Here is a 16,742-nt window from a genome sequence, read left to right on the forward strand (position 1 = left end):
TCAACTTACATGCTTGATAGGCTGTTCCTAGCAGAGTTATTAATCATTCAGGTTAATAAAAAATCTATGGCAGAAAAAAAGAAACTGGGAAAAACCCAGTAGTGGGAGGGGGGCTTGGAAGGAGAGTGAAGCTGCTCCTAAAACAAATCATGTAGTCCAGATAATGACTAAGTACAGGTAAGCTAATGCCTTGCTGCATAATACATGCGGACTAATTCATTATCATAAAATATGGTGATACATTTAAGAAAGGATTGGGCAAATCCATGAGAATAGATTATATTAAGGACTGTTAGCACGCTATATTTAGAGGCAGTATATACCCCTGATGTGAGGGTCAAACAAGGTTGGCAATTGCCTTCAGACCTACCCTCCTAGTGAGAAGCAGCTGGCAGGCTGGCTGATTTGGGAATGCTAAGCTAGAACTCCGCCTGATCCAGCAAGGCAATTCATAAATCCTTACAGCTTAATAAGCTCTTCTATGCTAGTCCTAAATTCTTCTTCTGTGCCTTTTCCTCTCCTCAGTTCCTTAGCAATTGCTGTGAGCTAACCTACAATATGGAATATTTTGCTAATCTTGTTGCAAGATGTTCTCATAAGTGGGGCTTGATCTCTCCATCACTGTATCCCCAGTTCCTTCCTTCTCTGAGCACCAGAAATTCAAATAAGCAAAATGCTTAATTATCATTTTACATAATTAAGCTTAGCCAAGGTGACAGTCCTTAAAACAGTCTTTAAAAAAAAAAAAGATAGCATTTTTTTTAACATGCTCCAAATTGTGTAAGAGCAGGAGCAATTCTATTCAAGATAAGTATTCTGCACGACATAAAAGAATACAAAATCTTTGCACTCCAGTATGGATTTATTCCATACTGATGGAGGATTGAATGCTTTAGGAAAAGGTTCTCAGTTATTCCAATAATAATAGATTGCAGTCTCCCATTTACCTGCTATATGCCCTCTGAGCTTGCCAAAAGAAAGTAGCTATTAAGTCCCATTCACCTCAGTGAAAGCCTCAGTGGGGCTTTCTGCAGAGTCAAAATGCTTAGGCACATGTTGCATATCCGCTTCATGCTGGCAGGACAGGCTAACTTAAGGCCAGATAAAACTTTTCCTGGTCTGGGGTCCTTGCAAAGCCCACAAAAACTGCAAACTCTTAATTGCTGTAAAATGATTGATAGAAAAAAGTTGGAAATAGGTGCCCAGACCAAATTTGAATGAATGTTTAAGGCTACAATCCTAAACACACTTACCTGTGAGTAAGCCTTATTGATCTCAATGGGGCTTACTTCTTAGTAGAGATGCCTAGGATTGCGCTGTAAAAGAAGCCTGGAGAATTTTTAAAGACAGTGAGGTTTTGATGCTCTCTCATTGTATTAACTGCTGTGATGAGTTAAGGCTTCTATCTCTTCTTTTGCATTAGCATATTTTATTATTTCAAAAAAATCTTAATAAAATATATCTCAAAATCTCATTGAATAAAGACCACATTGGATTTAATAACACAGGAACCAGCTCTTCAGCATGAACTAGTGTGTAGGGGTGGAGGAACTGCCGAAAGAGGGATAAAAAGATGCCATGGGAGACTGGCGGGGGGCATGATATGAGGGGAAAGGAGAGAGAAATGTATCTCTGATTCATTAGCTTTGCGTGTGTGGAAATGCAAGCATAAATCTCAAACAAATATGGTTTGGAAGACTGGGTAGGAGACATGACAGCTTCCTGCTAGTGCTAGATGTCTAGTTTTCTCCCCTCCCCACCTCCTTCCCACCAGATACGCCCATCCCCCCCCATGCAGAAGTGTCTTCACCATACAGGAAAAGTGATGCTGAGCTCTGGCTCCCTGGAAGACACTTCAAATCACATGAAGAAGAAAGGGCTTGGAGTTGTGGCCCACTAGCAAGCATGCTTACTCATAAAAATCAAAGTGCACATTTGTATACGAGTGTGTGTTTGGGAGGTACAAAGGAGATTTTTCTTCATACGAGACTATGATGCTAACAGCTCTTGTCCCCTAGTCCTGTCTCCAAGCCTTTGCACCCATGAGACTTCCCCAGTTGCTTCCCCTGCAGCAAGGGACCAGCGTGACAGGTGCCTGAGCACATCCTTGGTTTAACTGGGTCTGCAATGAAGATGGAAAGTCATGACACAAAGGGATCTACAAGACATCTGCTGTGTCAGGAGTGGCAGTACCACACTCGCAGGATGACGGGGCAAAGGTAGAGTTGCCAGTTCTCTGGGATTCCCCTGGAGACTCAGTGTTTGGTCCTGTCACAAGGAGCCAGGTCTGCTGCTTCCAGTGCTGTCACAGGTTTACCAGTGGGATCCTGGGAAAAAACCAAGAGGAGAGGGAGGAGACAGACATGAAAACTCTTCCTGTGTTCAGAGATAAGGGTAGAACTGCTCCATCTGATCTCCACAGTACCTACTTCACTGTATCAAAATGCCTTTCCCACAGATCACTTTTGTGAGGAGTGTCAACTTCGTTTGTAGTTGATTAATGACCTGCCCTTTAACTAATGAACTGATTAAATTTAAATATATTTGCATATTATTAAAATGTCAGTCTAGATGTCTTTTTGAGATACAGAAGACATGAAAACTGAAAATCAAATAAGTCAAAGTGGCAATTTCTTGTTAAAAGGTCATTCTTTCATTTCCTTTTACAGCAAGATACCACATCTAGAATCACTTCATAGCATAAATATCTGCAGCCCTCATTGGCCCTGCCAGTTAAATCTGATCTGTATTGATTAATCAAAGCTAGTTTTAGGTTGCCATCTTACATACATTAAGCTGTTTAAATAAACTTTTTCCTAGAACTAGATGCTCCCCCCCCCATTCCTCCACAGTACACACTGTACCTGAAAAAAATACAATTATTCACCTGGATTACTCACTATTGGTATTATGGCCAGAATGTGATTGTGCATGTCTCATAGGTACCTACAGAATCTAACCCATGATCTGAATGCTGATGAGTTAAAACATTTTGCACTCCAGGACTGTGACTTTAAAGTTTCATGTTACTTTTGAAGCTTTAGAGCAGTGATTTTCAACTACTGTGCTGCAGCACATTAGTGTGCTATAAATGGTCTTCAAGTGAGCCACAGGAGTTTGGGGGAGGGTCATATACTAGTAGGGTCCTTGGGGAATGTGAGATCCAGCTGGCAGTGTGGTGTGCCTTGTCAATTTGCTTTGAAAATTTTGCCTTCTCAGTGTGCCATGAGATGAAAAAGGTTGAAAATACACAGGTCGGGTCCGTGGGCCCCCCTGCAAGCTCCCCCCCACGGGTCTTCTGAGCCCAGCAGAGGCTCCTAAGGGTCTTCTGAGCCCAGCAGAGGCTGTGCACACATCCTCCTGCAGCCTCTGCCAGGCTCAGACTCTAAGGGCTTCCCTGGGCCTCCTAATGCCTTATGAAGCATTAAAAACATAACTTTTTTGACTGTAAGAGTCAGTCTGAGCCAGCAGAGACTGCGGGCAGACATGCAAGGCCTCTGCTGGGCTCAGAAGACCCTCTGGAGGTGAGGGGAGCAAAGCTCCCCATGCCTTCAGAGAGTGGGAAGGGCATTCCCTGGTATCTGCAGTTTTGTTTAACTGTGGGGGGGGGGGGTCCAAAACAGAACCCCCGTGGATACCGGGGCACACCTGTAGCTGCTTTAGAGGCTAACAGCAAAATCCTACCCCCCCCCCCAGCTGGCACAAGTAGCTTGCGCCAGTTCCCAAGTAGTTACAAAGTACTTTATGTGCTTTGCATGAGGACATGCACTAGCCTAGCAGTGCCGAACCAACACCCAGATGGGGTACATTTGTGCTGGCCTGGGCAGGCCTATGCAAGGGGTGGGAGAGGGTAGCGAGAAGGTGTAGAAGGCGGAGGGGGCACTGGGCAGATCGGGCCGGGGGGGGCGTGGGACCAGATGCAGATAGTGTGCCCCCATCTAGTTCTTTTTTCACACAAGTGTGAACCCAAAGTCTCTTTCCTCTTAAGTCTGTGATTTAAAAACAGCCTTGCTGACCTTTGTAATGCACACAGAGGCAATCGGTCTCTTTTCAAGCGCTTAGGCTTCACTAGAGACAGCAATCCCTCCCTTCACCAGGAGCCCCAGCAAGGGGGAAAGAATGGAGAAGGTGATAATCGATGCCATTTAACCTTCTTTCACATGCTCAGGGTGAAGGGAGGAGCGAAGCCTGCAGAGAGAATGATTGATGCAGCCATTTTCAACCACTGTGCCGTGGCACACTGGTGTGCCGCGAGTGGTCTACAGGTGTGCCACAGGAATTTGGGGGAAGGTCATTTATTAATAGGGCCAATGGGAGATGTGAGCCCCCACTGGCAGCATGGTGTGCCTTGTCAATTGACAAAAACCTGGTGGTGTGCCTTGACCCATTTTAGTGCCTTGTCAGTGTGCCATGAGATGAAAAAGGTTGAAAATCACTGGATTGATGGATTGTCAGCTGACTGTTTTCCTTTAATTTAAAGAGCCCTTCTCATCAGCTTTGAGAAAGAATCTGTGGATACTTAGCTTATACCTGTAATCTCTTGCATGATCTCTGCAACAATAAAAAGCAATTTTTTAAACTGTGATTTTAAAGGGGTGCATTTTTCCCCTTCTCCAGGGATCGCACATTCCTTCTCATTTGCAGGGGCCATTCTCGTTGAGTCAAATCTGTGTATAAAAAAATCTGTGTATAACAAGGCTGGACCTGTACTTCTACTCTCTGAAGCATGACTTTCTTCTCCACCCAACCCTGCAATCCCACTGTACCAATTCCTATTGATGATATTGTGCTAATTAATGTTGGTGTATGCAGGCTGGCAGCCACAGTGAAGTTGGGGCACACTGCATGTTCAGTGACAAAGCTCTTAATCTCCTTGTCCTTTTGGAGGCCTTCATGCACAATGCTCTTCTTTTAAAGGTCAAGTGGGCACTGTAACGCTAACATGGCATAGCTGGGGATCTTTCAACCCATAAAGCTGCAAAAACAAAACATTTTAAAATTCATGGTCATGAATGGGCTGCTACTCATCACTGCTATAACATAGGCAAAATTCAAAGGGTGCTTGTGATACATACAAAGCCACAATCTACACTCTGGTTGTGATACTTGTGTCCTTTAAGGAAAGAATTGCATTTTCCCCAAGTACAAAACATATAGCACTTCTGGTACTGGGAAAAGGTGACGTTTCTTCCACTGAAGCATCATGTTCAAAGATACCTGGACTGAATTCACCAAATGGACAGCAGCAGTTCTAAAATCACGGACTCATAGCATTAATCTGTCTTCATCCATGAATTAACCAACTATGGTAGAAACCTGTAGTGCAGTTAAGCTGCTGTTTAAATCTGTTTGATATCCTGCATCTGCTTTTATGTTCTTTTTCCTTTACCTCTTCCTCCAACCATTCCCATACAGATTTCCATATCTGTGTCACTTACCTGTTGAGCTGGAAGACACTGGTCTTCCCTACTCCCTCCAGCTTCTCAGTACCTTCCAACACCTGTCCAGTCTCTGCCATCTCTGGTGTAGGAGCCTGTGAATCCCCATATGGTCCCAGGATGCTGACTGTGGTAGGCGACAGATCTGTGAAGGCCTGTTGACTACCCTGCTGCTGCAACCCACTTTGCTGGCTAGAGTGGCGGCGGCGCTTCTGGTTACGGTCCCAGCTGTAGGGAGAAGAGTGATGGTGGTGGAACCATGGTCATGATGGCTTGCCCAGAGGAATATCTATTACATATTAATTACTTAGTTGCTTCAGGGGTCAAATATCTTTCCTCCAGGTGATAAGGATGTTGTATAATAGGATCCTCCTGTTGTAAGGATGTATTTTCCCAGCCCTTAAGCTATAATTCTAGTTGCTAGGGAAATGAAATTTCCACCTATACAGATTTCTTTACCATGAATGCTCCTTCAAATTGTTTGCCCAACAGTGGTTCAGGACTCTGGGATGCTTTTTAATCTGTCCATTAAGAAGAGGCACTTTGAAAAAGGAACTGACCAAAACCACATTAGGAGACACCTCTCATCAACAGTTTCTCTTGATGTAGCCATGCAAAGGGTAGAATTCCCCTAATCCTCATTAGTCTAATTAACTCCCCTAATGCACAGTGACCCACTAGGTCCATGTGAGAAAATACTGAGACTGGCAGATAAGCTAGTTGAAGGAGCTATGCTGAGTGACCCAAAGCTTACTGTAGGATGCAAGAGTATGACAACTTCAGTTCCTTACTTGGGTTTCTCTTGCACTTCTGTGAGAAACTAAGAACAGTTGGGTGCTACCTAAACTGCAACTCCAAATAAGCTTTGCTATCCTGGAGTACATGCTTATGGCACTGGAAGATTGTCCCCTATGAGACAACCTAACATTGCATCTAGCCTAACATTTTGTTTTTATGTTAGAAATCTTCAACCATTCAGTATGCCTCTTGCCTCCATGTTCACCTTGTGGACTAAGAAGAGCAGAGAGTAGACTGCTCTGCATTTTTCATATTGGAGGGGAGGGGCATGTAGAGCTGTTCTAAGTTGATTAAACTCTGGAATTATGATTATCATTAGCTTGCATGATGATGTGACTCTGGGGGCAGCTACATGGCTGGTGAATGAAACTGACATTCTTAAATGCCTTGGAAGCTTGTTTGTGGATAGGTGGTAGGACCTTCCTTTTGAACTTCTCAAACAGATCTATTGTCAGTTAAGCCATATGTTCTCTGAAGAGCTGACACCGTTTAACCTGGCTGAAGTTAGTAATTATGCTGTCGAGAGTGGCTCATTATAGGAACAAAGGTCATTATAGGAGCACCACAGCAGCCATGATTCTGTCTACGTAATTCAGGGTTTCTAGAAGATTGTCTGCAAGGAGAAAGCTCTGTTGTACAGAATATTAATTGCCTGACTCACCCCTTCAAAAGTTCCAGTTCCTCAAAGCTCTTGAGACAGGCTAGAGAGGGTCTTGGGTCCAGCAAGAGGTTTGGGAGAAGGAGCACTTTCTTCTGGGTCCTAGCCCCTCAAGGAGGGAACTTGCCCTCTTCCCTGTTTGCCTCCAGCTTTGGGACAGCATCACGGGTTTGTTGCATTTCTAGTATCTTGAGCTATGAGAAGGCTGAAGACGGAAAGAGGCATCTAGGAGCCAATTCCTCTTTCTCACTCTGTGAGACGGGCAGTTCCCTTTATTCTGTTGTAGAGCTCTATTCCTCACTTAGGGAAGGGCGGTGGTGTTTTTACCTGAGATGCCACCACTGGTTAGCACTCTGGGATTCCTGTTGGCAGGCTGGCCTCAGGACTGGTGGGGCCCAAAGCAGGGTGCTCGCGCAAGGCCCCTACTCACCAGGCAGCTGTGGCAACTGCAGCCATGGCAAGCCAGATGCTTGTGGGGCTGCATGCAAAGCACGCAACCCAGAAATAGTTGGCGGTGACATAACGTCACCACCAACTACTTCTGGGAGGCCCATTTCAGGCCAAACAGTCCTGGGGGAGGGCAAGTAAGCCCACACTCCACTCGCCTCACAGTCTGCTAGATGCTGGCTGAAGCAGTGGGAGATCCACTCACTGCCCCAGTGGGGTCCCTGAGAGAGCGGGGCTCAATGTCACAACATAGACCACATAGACCTAAGACCAGCACTGCCTGTTGGGTCCCAGAGGACAGTCCAGCAACAAAGGCAGAATGGAGCAAAGTGCAAAAAGGGGGGAGGGCATGTTTGCTCAGGAAGAGGAAACAAAAGGACAGAAGTAAGAAAAAAGGAGTGTCACGGATCAGGAGCTAAGCTCTCTCATGCTGCTTCTTCACACTTTGGATAAGTGGCGGGAGGGTTGCAAAGGGCTGTATAGGCCTCAATTGGCACAATTTCCCCTGAAAATGGCTAAAGACAGTCTTCATTATATTTTATGCTTTCTTCTCACCCAGCCCATGATAAGAGGACTAAACTGGCTGTAGTCTAGGTTATGAACCTCCACAGCAAAGGAAGGAGAAAGTCTGACTCAAGTGGGGAAGTGAGAGGTGTCTCCTAACCTGGTTCTGGCACAGTTTTTCTTCAAAGAATATACCCCTTGTGGACAGAGCAACCCAGAGCCCCTGGACCATGATAAGTAAGGAGAATTGGACTTCATGTTGAGGTGAAACACTACTAGACGATTTTTCCTGCTCAGACAAACATACCATCATCCCACATAGCATCGTCCCACTGTATACAATTATAGACACCCGCAACTTAACAACCTTCAACTTAACAATGGATCACATATATGAAGGTGGTCAAAGCACAACAAAGATACTCTTAATGAGGCAGTCAGGACTGCCATAGCCTGCAGCAGATTGTCTGTTTACACAACAAAGAGGCCATTAATGCAAAGAAGAGGCAATCTCTCTCCAGTAGCCTGTACAGCCAGCTCCTTTCTGGCAGTGTCTGTTTACACAACAAAGGAACAAGATTGGACCAAATGTTTGCTTAACAACCTAATCACATAACAACAGGGATTGGAGAACATATCCCTGTTGTTAAGTGGCACATACCTGTACTGTGATACTGGATACAGGGCACAGGTGCACAGTTTAGGCGCCTAACAGACAGAACCACTGACATCATTAGTGAAGAGTGAACGTCCTCTTCAGACTTAGTGCTGAAGGAGTATGCATGTGAAGGAGTTCCTTCTGCCACATATTCTCCTCTGTGGTGAGAAGAGGATGTTTTGGCCCCCTTGTTTTCAGAGATGAAATTGATAGGCACTTAGATCAGAGCATAACAGCAGTGGTTCTGGCATTTTGGAACTCCCTGTCCAGGGATGCCTCCCAAAATCTTCAGAGAGTTTTTCTCCTTTGTTTTTATTAAAATTTGATTGATTCAGAAAACTTTCCTTGGGTTTTAATGTTTGTGTTACTGTGGCAACAGAGTTCTATTTCCCTTCCTCGTGTTTTTTTTTTTTTACATTTGCTTAACAATGATTTGTGTATTTTGAAGAGAAAAGGCATTTCATAAATTTTAATAAGAATAGTAACCTATGCCTGTGCCATTTTGTGACCTTTATAATGTATATTTCATGTTTTAAATTTAGAGGCTGAGTGTGTGAGACTGGCATTTGTCTCAAATGGGCACGTTTGTGAGATCATCTAAGCTTAACCCTTTAACAAGCAAAAACTGCCTAGTTCTAGGCAGACAACTCCTTTCTCTACAGTAAGTGCCTCACCATTTCATGAACCTTTATTTTCCGTTTCCTCATCTTTAGTTCTTTGGAAGCATGCAGTTGCTTTCTCTAGCATGAGCCTATCTCTCTACTTTTGCAAAAAGGAAAGGATAGCAAGACATAAAGGTGGGATTTTGCATCCCTGGTGCTCGAGGAAGCCTAGAATATGTTTGGTGCACAAAACCAAACCATTAACCAACCAGAAAAATGTATTTCCTCACAAATGGTGGTGTTAAGTGTGCCAGAACAAGGACAGGGTCTTTTCTCTTGCCAGTGAGTATCAGACAGAGATAATGACAAGTCATAAGAATGACATTTAAAGCAATGTCAGTACTTAATGTGAGTGCTAATGCTTCAACAAATTGAGTTCTAAATATATAACAAACTGAAGGAAAAAAAATCAATGTGTCTGAGAAATAATTGCATCAACAGAACTTGCACTATGACAACTGAATAGCCCAAACCGCCTGCAACTTGCTTTGGTGCCTAAGGAAGAAGCAGATGGTTTTAAAGGTGAAGACTGGTTTAATAAACCGCCCAATCCTAAATAAATTCCTGTGTGGTGATGCAGCAGAGCCAGCATGGCCTCCACTGCATTCCATGAGGGAATTTCAGCTGCTGGAGGTTTACTCAGGTAAGGGGACATTTGTCCCCATGCCCAAGGTAAGCCCCAGCAGCTGCAATAGATCAAGTTGGACTTAAGTTTATCTATATCAGGGGATCAGGCCCAGGAAGAGGAATAGGATATGTTAGTGCTGCCTATCTCACCCTCTCCCCGGTCCAATTCACCCACACCCACCCCATTGCTGCCATTCCCTAACCAGTTCCACCCCTTCCATGCCCTTCTCCACCCTTTTCCCACCCCTGCACAGGACTGACTTCGTCCTATGGGTGTCAGTGCCAACGGGAAGGCTTCAGCCTTCCTGCTGTTGCTCCTGGCCTTCAGGCTATCACAAAAACACTTTACAACACTTTTGTGATAGCACGCACCGGCCAAACACGTGTTCCACTGGTGTACCAGCTCAATAGGATTGGGCCGAAAAAAAGACACAGTGAGTTCTTCACCTGAAGTATGAATCCCATTTTCTTCACAGCTTCACAGTTTGCATGGTAGATGTACATTCTATCAAGATGTACCTTCTATCAAAGCAAACTGGTCCAGCCAGCAGTCTTGCCATTTTGCCAGTCATGCTTGAATCACAGCCCAATCCTATCCACCCTTTCCTGGGAGTAAGCCCCATTGACTCTAATGGGACTTACTTCTGAGTAGACATGCCTAGGATCGGGCTCTTTGCCTGCCTTTTACAATATTTGATTTTTTTTTTAAATAGATACAGATACATTTATCTGTTTGTTCATTCAGCTTCCATTGTAGTCAAAGGAAAACAGGTTTTAAAAACAGGTGGGAAACTGCTTCAGAGACAGGTGTCTTGGAGATATCGCAGCACTGACCAATTGGCATTACACACAACTAGCTTTTGATGCAAACTGGCAGAATTAAAACCTTTTCCAATATAATCCAGACATTTCACAATTTATTATATAATTCCCAATAATCCTGTTAAAAGTTAAAAAAAAATGCAGCCATACAAATGTATAATGGTATCTATGCATTATACGGTTATCAAAATATATCCATATAGTGGCATAATTATATGTGTCAGCTTTTCTCAACGTTTGTCCTCCGGTGTACTACTTCACTTAGCCCACCTATTGGAAGTTTCACTGGAAGTTAACTGGTGATGATGTCCAATTACTTCTGGGCTGAAAGGCCAGATGTGATGCGACAAACACCAGTAAGGGTGGACGGAGGGCTTTTTTGAGCATGGAAAAGCATGCTTTGGAGCACTGTCCACTGAGCTAAGCTTCATACCACTGTCTGTCGTGTCGTGTTGCTGGTCTCACTGCTGGGCGGCAGGTGTTCAGGGATCACTACATACCACCAGACACCACCTCAACTACCACTGGTGGTATCTATACCACTGGTTGAGAAACACTGATATATGTGGATCTGAATGCACTGAAAGTGCAATCCTATACATGTTTAATAAGTAGTAAGTCCCACTGTATTCAGTGGGGCTTACTTTCAGATAAGCATATATAGAATTGCAGCAAAAGTTTGGTAAGGTGAAAGACATCCATGTGCAACAGAAAAAGCTAATTGCTTAAAAGTTGCCAAATGCGTTTTGACCTTTAGTTCTTCTCTAAAGAAAGAAAGGGCAATCCAGAGCTTTTACATTTACAATGATGAGGACGGGGCTGATCAACAGGTGAACATGTGGGAATTTTATGTGGTCCTCCTACCCAGATAATAAAAATGTGATAGAAATTTCCTCAGTTTCACTTGCAAAGAAAAGTTTTCCACATTTCAGAAGGCAAACTAAGAAATAAAAATTATTCATTTTAATAATACATTCCTCCTTTTAATTTTGTGTACTGTATCTCATGCACATACTGTATGAATATTTACTCCTACCCCTGATTGCATGTGAAGCCCTTAATGCTGGATAGCACAACTTTATTTATGGATCCTGATCACTTGTGGGAGGTACAACAAAACTTGGATCATTTTTATTCTTAACAACAACTTTCTGGAAAATAGAAATGCCCCAATAACACATTTTGGCTGTCCCTGGATTACTAGTACGTATGAATTCATTATCCTCAATTGGGACAAACCCCAGTGCCATCTCCACATCCTATAGCCCTTCCTTGATTCCAGATGGGATGTGGAATACTTTGCATGTACCTAAAGTCTACTCACCAGAATTTGAGTATTATCCCCATGGCAACTAGGACGATAATGACCGAGATAGTAACGGTAACGTACAATTGAGGGTCCACTCCTGGAAGAGACAAAAGGCAGGGAGAACCAGTGAGAATGTTGTGCAGCTTCTGACCAGGTTTGTAGGAATAGGACAAGCTATAAAATCCCAGTAGGGTTGCCAATTTTTTCCCCTCTTGGGCTCCTATACAGCGTTAACAGGTACGCACCTGTTATGTACGCACCAGGTATGTTACATGTTGGCAACCTTCAGTCTCCAAAGACTAGAGACACAGAAATCTAGCAGGTGAAGTATGCAGTTGTAAGAAAAATTTCACCAACCTAATATCAGCTGGTCATTCAAACAATTAAAGGCACATGAAAGCCTGAACAGAAAAAATATTAGCAATCCTAGTCCCTTTTAAAGGAATAGGGGGGAAGCAGGTGAGTGTTACCTTCTCCCCGGGGTCCAAAGAGGAAGGGCCTTAAAGTGGCTGGCGTTTGGCGCAGGTTGAGCCCTTCATTGTGTAGCAGTGAGTGGGAGTTAGGTTGTGCCGTTGCCATTCCATTTGATGAAACGAAGGTGTATCCCAGGGGTGGGAAGCCTGGGTTGGCTGAGTTGGCATCTCCTCCATCTTCCACTGATATCGTGGGACCCCAAACTATGGCCCAGGGGTATTGTGAAGAGGAGAGGCCATCCTCAAAGCCAGATGGAGTGGCAGGCCGGGTCCCCTGGGTTTGTCGCCTTAGTCGCACCACGGTGCGCAGCTCAGCCCCTTTGGGTGCCAGGGACCGCTGGCGCAGTGAAGTGGGGTGGGATCCCTTCTCTGGGGGTGGACTCTTGTCCCAGATGCAAACAGATCTGGCAGCTGAGGGGCTTCGATGGCTGCAGAGTGGTCGTGCTACCAGGGGACCCCGCGTGCGAAGAGACCAAGTGCTGGGTGATGGAACTGCTGAGGCCAGGAGGAGGAAGGGCCAGAGTTGTAGTAAACGGAAGCAGGAGACCAGAGAGAGCATCACACTGCTGAGAAGGAGAAAGAGAGAGACGTGTATTACTCATCTGTAGAGCATCCTCTACTGGCAGAGGCTGAAGGAGACCAGGCAGAGCAGTACTACTGTAAGGCAAAATAGCTCTACTTCAGGCAGTGAGTTTGGGCCATTTCCATGAGACTTTAACAGGTCAGCTTCTTGGTAGATTGTGCCCCATGTTAATTTGTGGGAGAGTGGGGGAGTGGGCTATTTGGACATTCCATCTCAGGCACCAAAAGGCCTTGGCATGACCTAAGAGATGGAACAGCAGAGCAATCCCCATTAAGCCCCTAGAACCGACAGAGGCTCTGGCTGGGTGTAGCTATAACTGTAAGTAGCTGTGGGAGAGAGTTGCAGTCCTCCTGCTCAGGTTCCATAACATGCCACTCCCATTTGCTGGGAGTTTGATCCTTTTGTTTCATGCTTCTCATTACGTGCTGACCCCTTGAGAAATGATGAGCTCCTCACTATCCATGTACCATAGCTAGCTCTGGTCCTATTGGATTTCTTACTTCCACCCATTGCCAGTACAAAATTCGAAGCTTGGTGCCTCCCAATAGGGCCAGGCCCTCTTTCCTTGTTACACCTGCTGCAGTTGCTGAACATGCACCAAATCCTGCTTCTACCTGCTCCAACATGCTGCCTTAGGCAGCCGCTGAAGTGCCACAATCAGTCCTGCCCCTTCCCCATTTCTGTATTTCTGTCATACCTTCTAAAATAGCTGTGTGCACCTACCAGGTACTAGTCTCCATAGCAAGAAGGAACAGATTCTCCACTCAGCAGGAAATCCGTCTCATATTCCTCACTAGAACCAGGAATAAAAAAGTGATGTAAGTTGCACGTTACCTAAAGCCTTTCAAAATTCCTTCAGCACAGCTGATGTACGGCTGCCCAGTGACAAGCAACTTCCATTTCATTCCACTGAGTCTTGTAAACAGCCTATATGCTATGATCACAAGTAGACTGCAGACTGACACACAGAGAAAACATGTCCTGGCTTATGCGAGTGTGTGTGTACTCAGAGATAAATGAAAAATGAATATGCATACATTTGAGAGCCTTGCTGCCACAATCACACACTGCTCCCCCAGGAACTCACAGGGCAAAACTTGGCGTCTTTGATTCTTATCATTAAAACAAGTTAACAGACTCTTAATTCCTGTATTTATTTATAGCATAGAGCATGTAATCCATTTAATACAGAGAACTTCTTTCATTGTGTGTGGTGACAAGGAAAGAAAAAGAACAGGGATAAAATTAGAATGATAACAGGAGACAGTGAAAGGGAATGAATCAGCTCAAGAAGTCAAAACCCGTAAAGCATTTAGAGTGAGAACATGTATCCATAAAATATTTAGTATTTACCTTCTGGTTTGCTAAAATGACTTTTTCACATTCCCTCGTGTCCTCTCCATCACTGCCCCGTCTCTCTCCCTCCCCACATACAACATAAGGGTACTTATGGCTATATTGCCTAAAAAATAGCAAGCTGCAGTACAGGTCCAGCCTATTTATACACGGATTTTTTATACATGGATTTGACTCAACACGAATGGCCCCTGCAAATGGGAAGGAATATGCTGATCCCTGGAGAAAGGAAAAAATGCAACCCTTTAAAATCAGTTTAAAAAACTGAACAGTAACAATAGCCTCCTTAATGAGAGAGAGAGAGAGAGAGAGAGAGAGAGAGAGAGAGAGAGAGAGAGAGAGAGAGAGGGCAGCTGGCTAACAATCCATCAGTCATTCTCTCTCCAGCGGACCCCTCCCTTTCCCCTGAGCAGGTGAAAGAAAGGTGATCACTTTGCATTGGTGAAGGGAGGGACTGAGTGAAGTGCTTGGAGGAGGACCGATTAATGGATTGTCTTCTTAGGGACTCTTATCTTACATCACAAAGGTCAGCAATGCTATTTTTAAATAACCAGAGCAAAGAAACTTTGTTTTTTAAATTGATTTGCTATAGTGCATTTTTTGCCATCCACTTGAGTGCTTGGAACAGAACCCACAAGAATAATGAGGCTCAACCTGTACTGATCTTACAACTGGGCTTATATTTTGTATACTAGGACTATTAATTATTATACAGCTTGTGCTATATTCCTCAAATTCAATCTCCCAATATGGATACACAAAAAGTCATGGTGACAATAAGGGCAAAAAAACCACCAAAACCAAGGTACAGTCAATTATCATTATCTGCTAGGGTTAGTTTCCTAGAAACCCCTGTGGATACTGAATCCGTGGATAGGGAGTCATTGATTCTATGGGGTTAGGACCTGGGGTAGTTCACCTATCAGCAGCAAAGACCATCAGAATCCAGAGTCCTCAGAAAGCCAGCAGAGAGTAAAGCCATTGAACCCAGTGGAACTTTGTTCTGAGTAGACATGTATAAGGTTGTGCTAAAAATCTCTTGGATTTGACTCCAGTGCTACTCAGGACACATGGATCTGTTGCAGAGAGCAGACGTCAAGAGAAAATTAAGAGATACTTTTAGGTGGCGCACTAGGTAAAGATGCATCCTGAAATCGGTCTTGCACCATGTGAGGCTGGTTGAATTACGTCCACACAACTCCTCTTGCGCACCATCTGAAGACTCTTTTGAAAGGCTGGTGTTTTTTTCACTGAGCCCAGCTTTTGCACTCCCTCTGCCCTATCCCCATTTTTGCTTTCAACCTTCATCCCAGAGAAGCAATTTGATGAACCTGAAAGCTTGCTCACTATGGTATCTCAGTTGGCCCTAATACCCTTGAATGATGAATGCAGAATTCAAAGATATTCCAGCCTCTGCATCCTGAAAATGACCCAGGTTTGGTTTATCCACAGGTAGTGAAGATGCTAGGGCTGCAGGTTCTGCAGTCTTTTCACAGGCTGGAGATAATATCTTCCACATATATCTACCCTCCAAATGAAATCTTAGGCTCTTTCTTTATGTGCTAGACCAGGGGTGTCCAAAGTTTTTGGCAGGAGGGCTACATCATCTTTCTGACACTATGTCGGGGGGCTGGGGCAAAAAAAGAATTAATTTACATTTAAAATTTGAATAAATTTACATACGCTTACATAAATGAATATATTAAAGATGAACTTATATGAATGAATGAAGGTCTTGCAATACCTCAAAACCTATAAAAGGCCTTGCACAAAGCAAGGCTAGCCTTTTCTTTGCTGCCGCTACTGCATCATAGATGTGAAACAGCAAGCAATGGAGGGAGCCCTCATCCCACCTCTCACGCAAGAGGTCAAACAGTCACCCTCACGCTGAAAGCAGTTGTGTTGGGCCAGTGCGGGCTCCAACAAATCTCCAGAGGGCCAGAAGCTCATTGGGGCTCCCTGAGGGCCGCATTGAGAGTCCTTGAGGGCCACAAGTGGCCCTAGGGCTGGGGTTTGGGCACCCCTGTGCTAGACAATGGTGTGCCTTGACACAGGTCCTGCAGCAAACAGAAACTTAGCAGAGAAAAATCAATGTGCTAATATTTTGCTGACTTGTTCACTGGAGCTGTTAAGACAAACCTCAGCTTCTCTGGAAAGCAGGGAACAACAGTCATTGCTGGTTAACTTCCTACTCTAGGAGAGTCCTCCCTCCCTCTCTCCCACCCCATCTTTTCTATGTGTGCAGAAGAGAGAGAAAAGGACCAGAAAAGGGAGAGATAAAATGGCAGATAAAAAATAACTAGAACAGATGGTCATATTCACAAAAACTACAAAGTGCAGTGCAAGTTTATTTTTGATTTAGAAAGTACCGTATATTCACTTCTCACTTTATAATCTGGTAAAGCTC

General features: G+C 44.3%; 1 protein-coding gene across 1 annotated transcript; it reads right to left on the reverse strand.

The window, feature by feature from the left end:
• Positions 1-2,305: 2,305 nt before the first annotated feature.
• On the reverse strand, positions 2,306-13,719 carry PIANP (PILR alpha associated neural protein). The gene is made up of 5 exons (XM_066618105.1): positions 13,703-13,719; positions 12,394-12,962; positions 11,939-12,020; positions 5,439-5,666; positions 2,306-2,327 (listed from the first exon to the last, which is right to left on the reverse strand). The coding sequence occupies exons 1-5, from the start codon at positions 13,717-13,719 to the stop codon at positions 2,306-2,308; spliced, it is 918 nt and encodes a 305-aa protein (XP_066474202.1).
• Positions 13,720-16,742: the final 3,023 nt, after the last annotated feature.

Source organism: Tiliqua scincoides, chromosome 2, assembly GCF_035046505.1.
Source record: "Tiliqua scincoides isolate rTilSci1 chromosome 2, rTilSci1.hap2, whole genome shotgun sequence".
NCBI classification, from domain to species: Eukaryota; Metazoa; Chordata; class Lepidosauria; order Squamata; family Scincidae; genus Tiliqua; species Tiliqua scincoides.

Bases quoted from the DNA above. Each gene is read 5' to 3' on its own strand.
- PIANP (XM_066618105.1), bottom strand. The intron at 12,021-12,393 runs GTAACACTCACC...TGTCTCTTCCAG, and splicing joins CTTTGGACCCCGGGGAGAAG to GAGTGGACCCTCAATTGTAC. The intron at 2,328-5,438 runs GTAAGTGACACA...GTTTTTTCCCAG, and splicing joins AGTGTCTTCCAGCTCAACAG to GATCCCACTGGTAAACCTGT.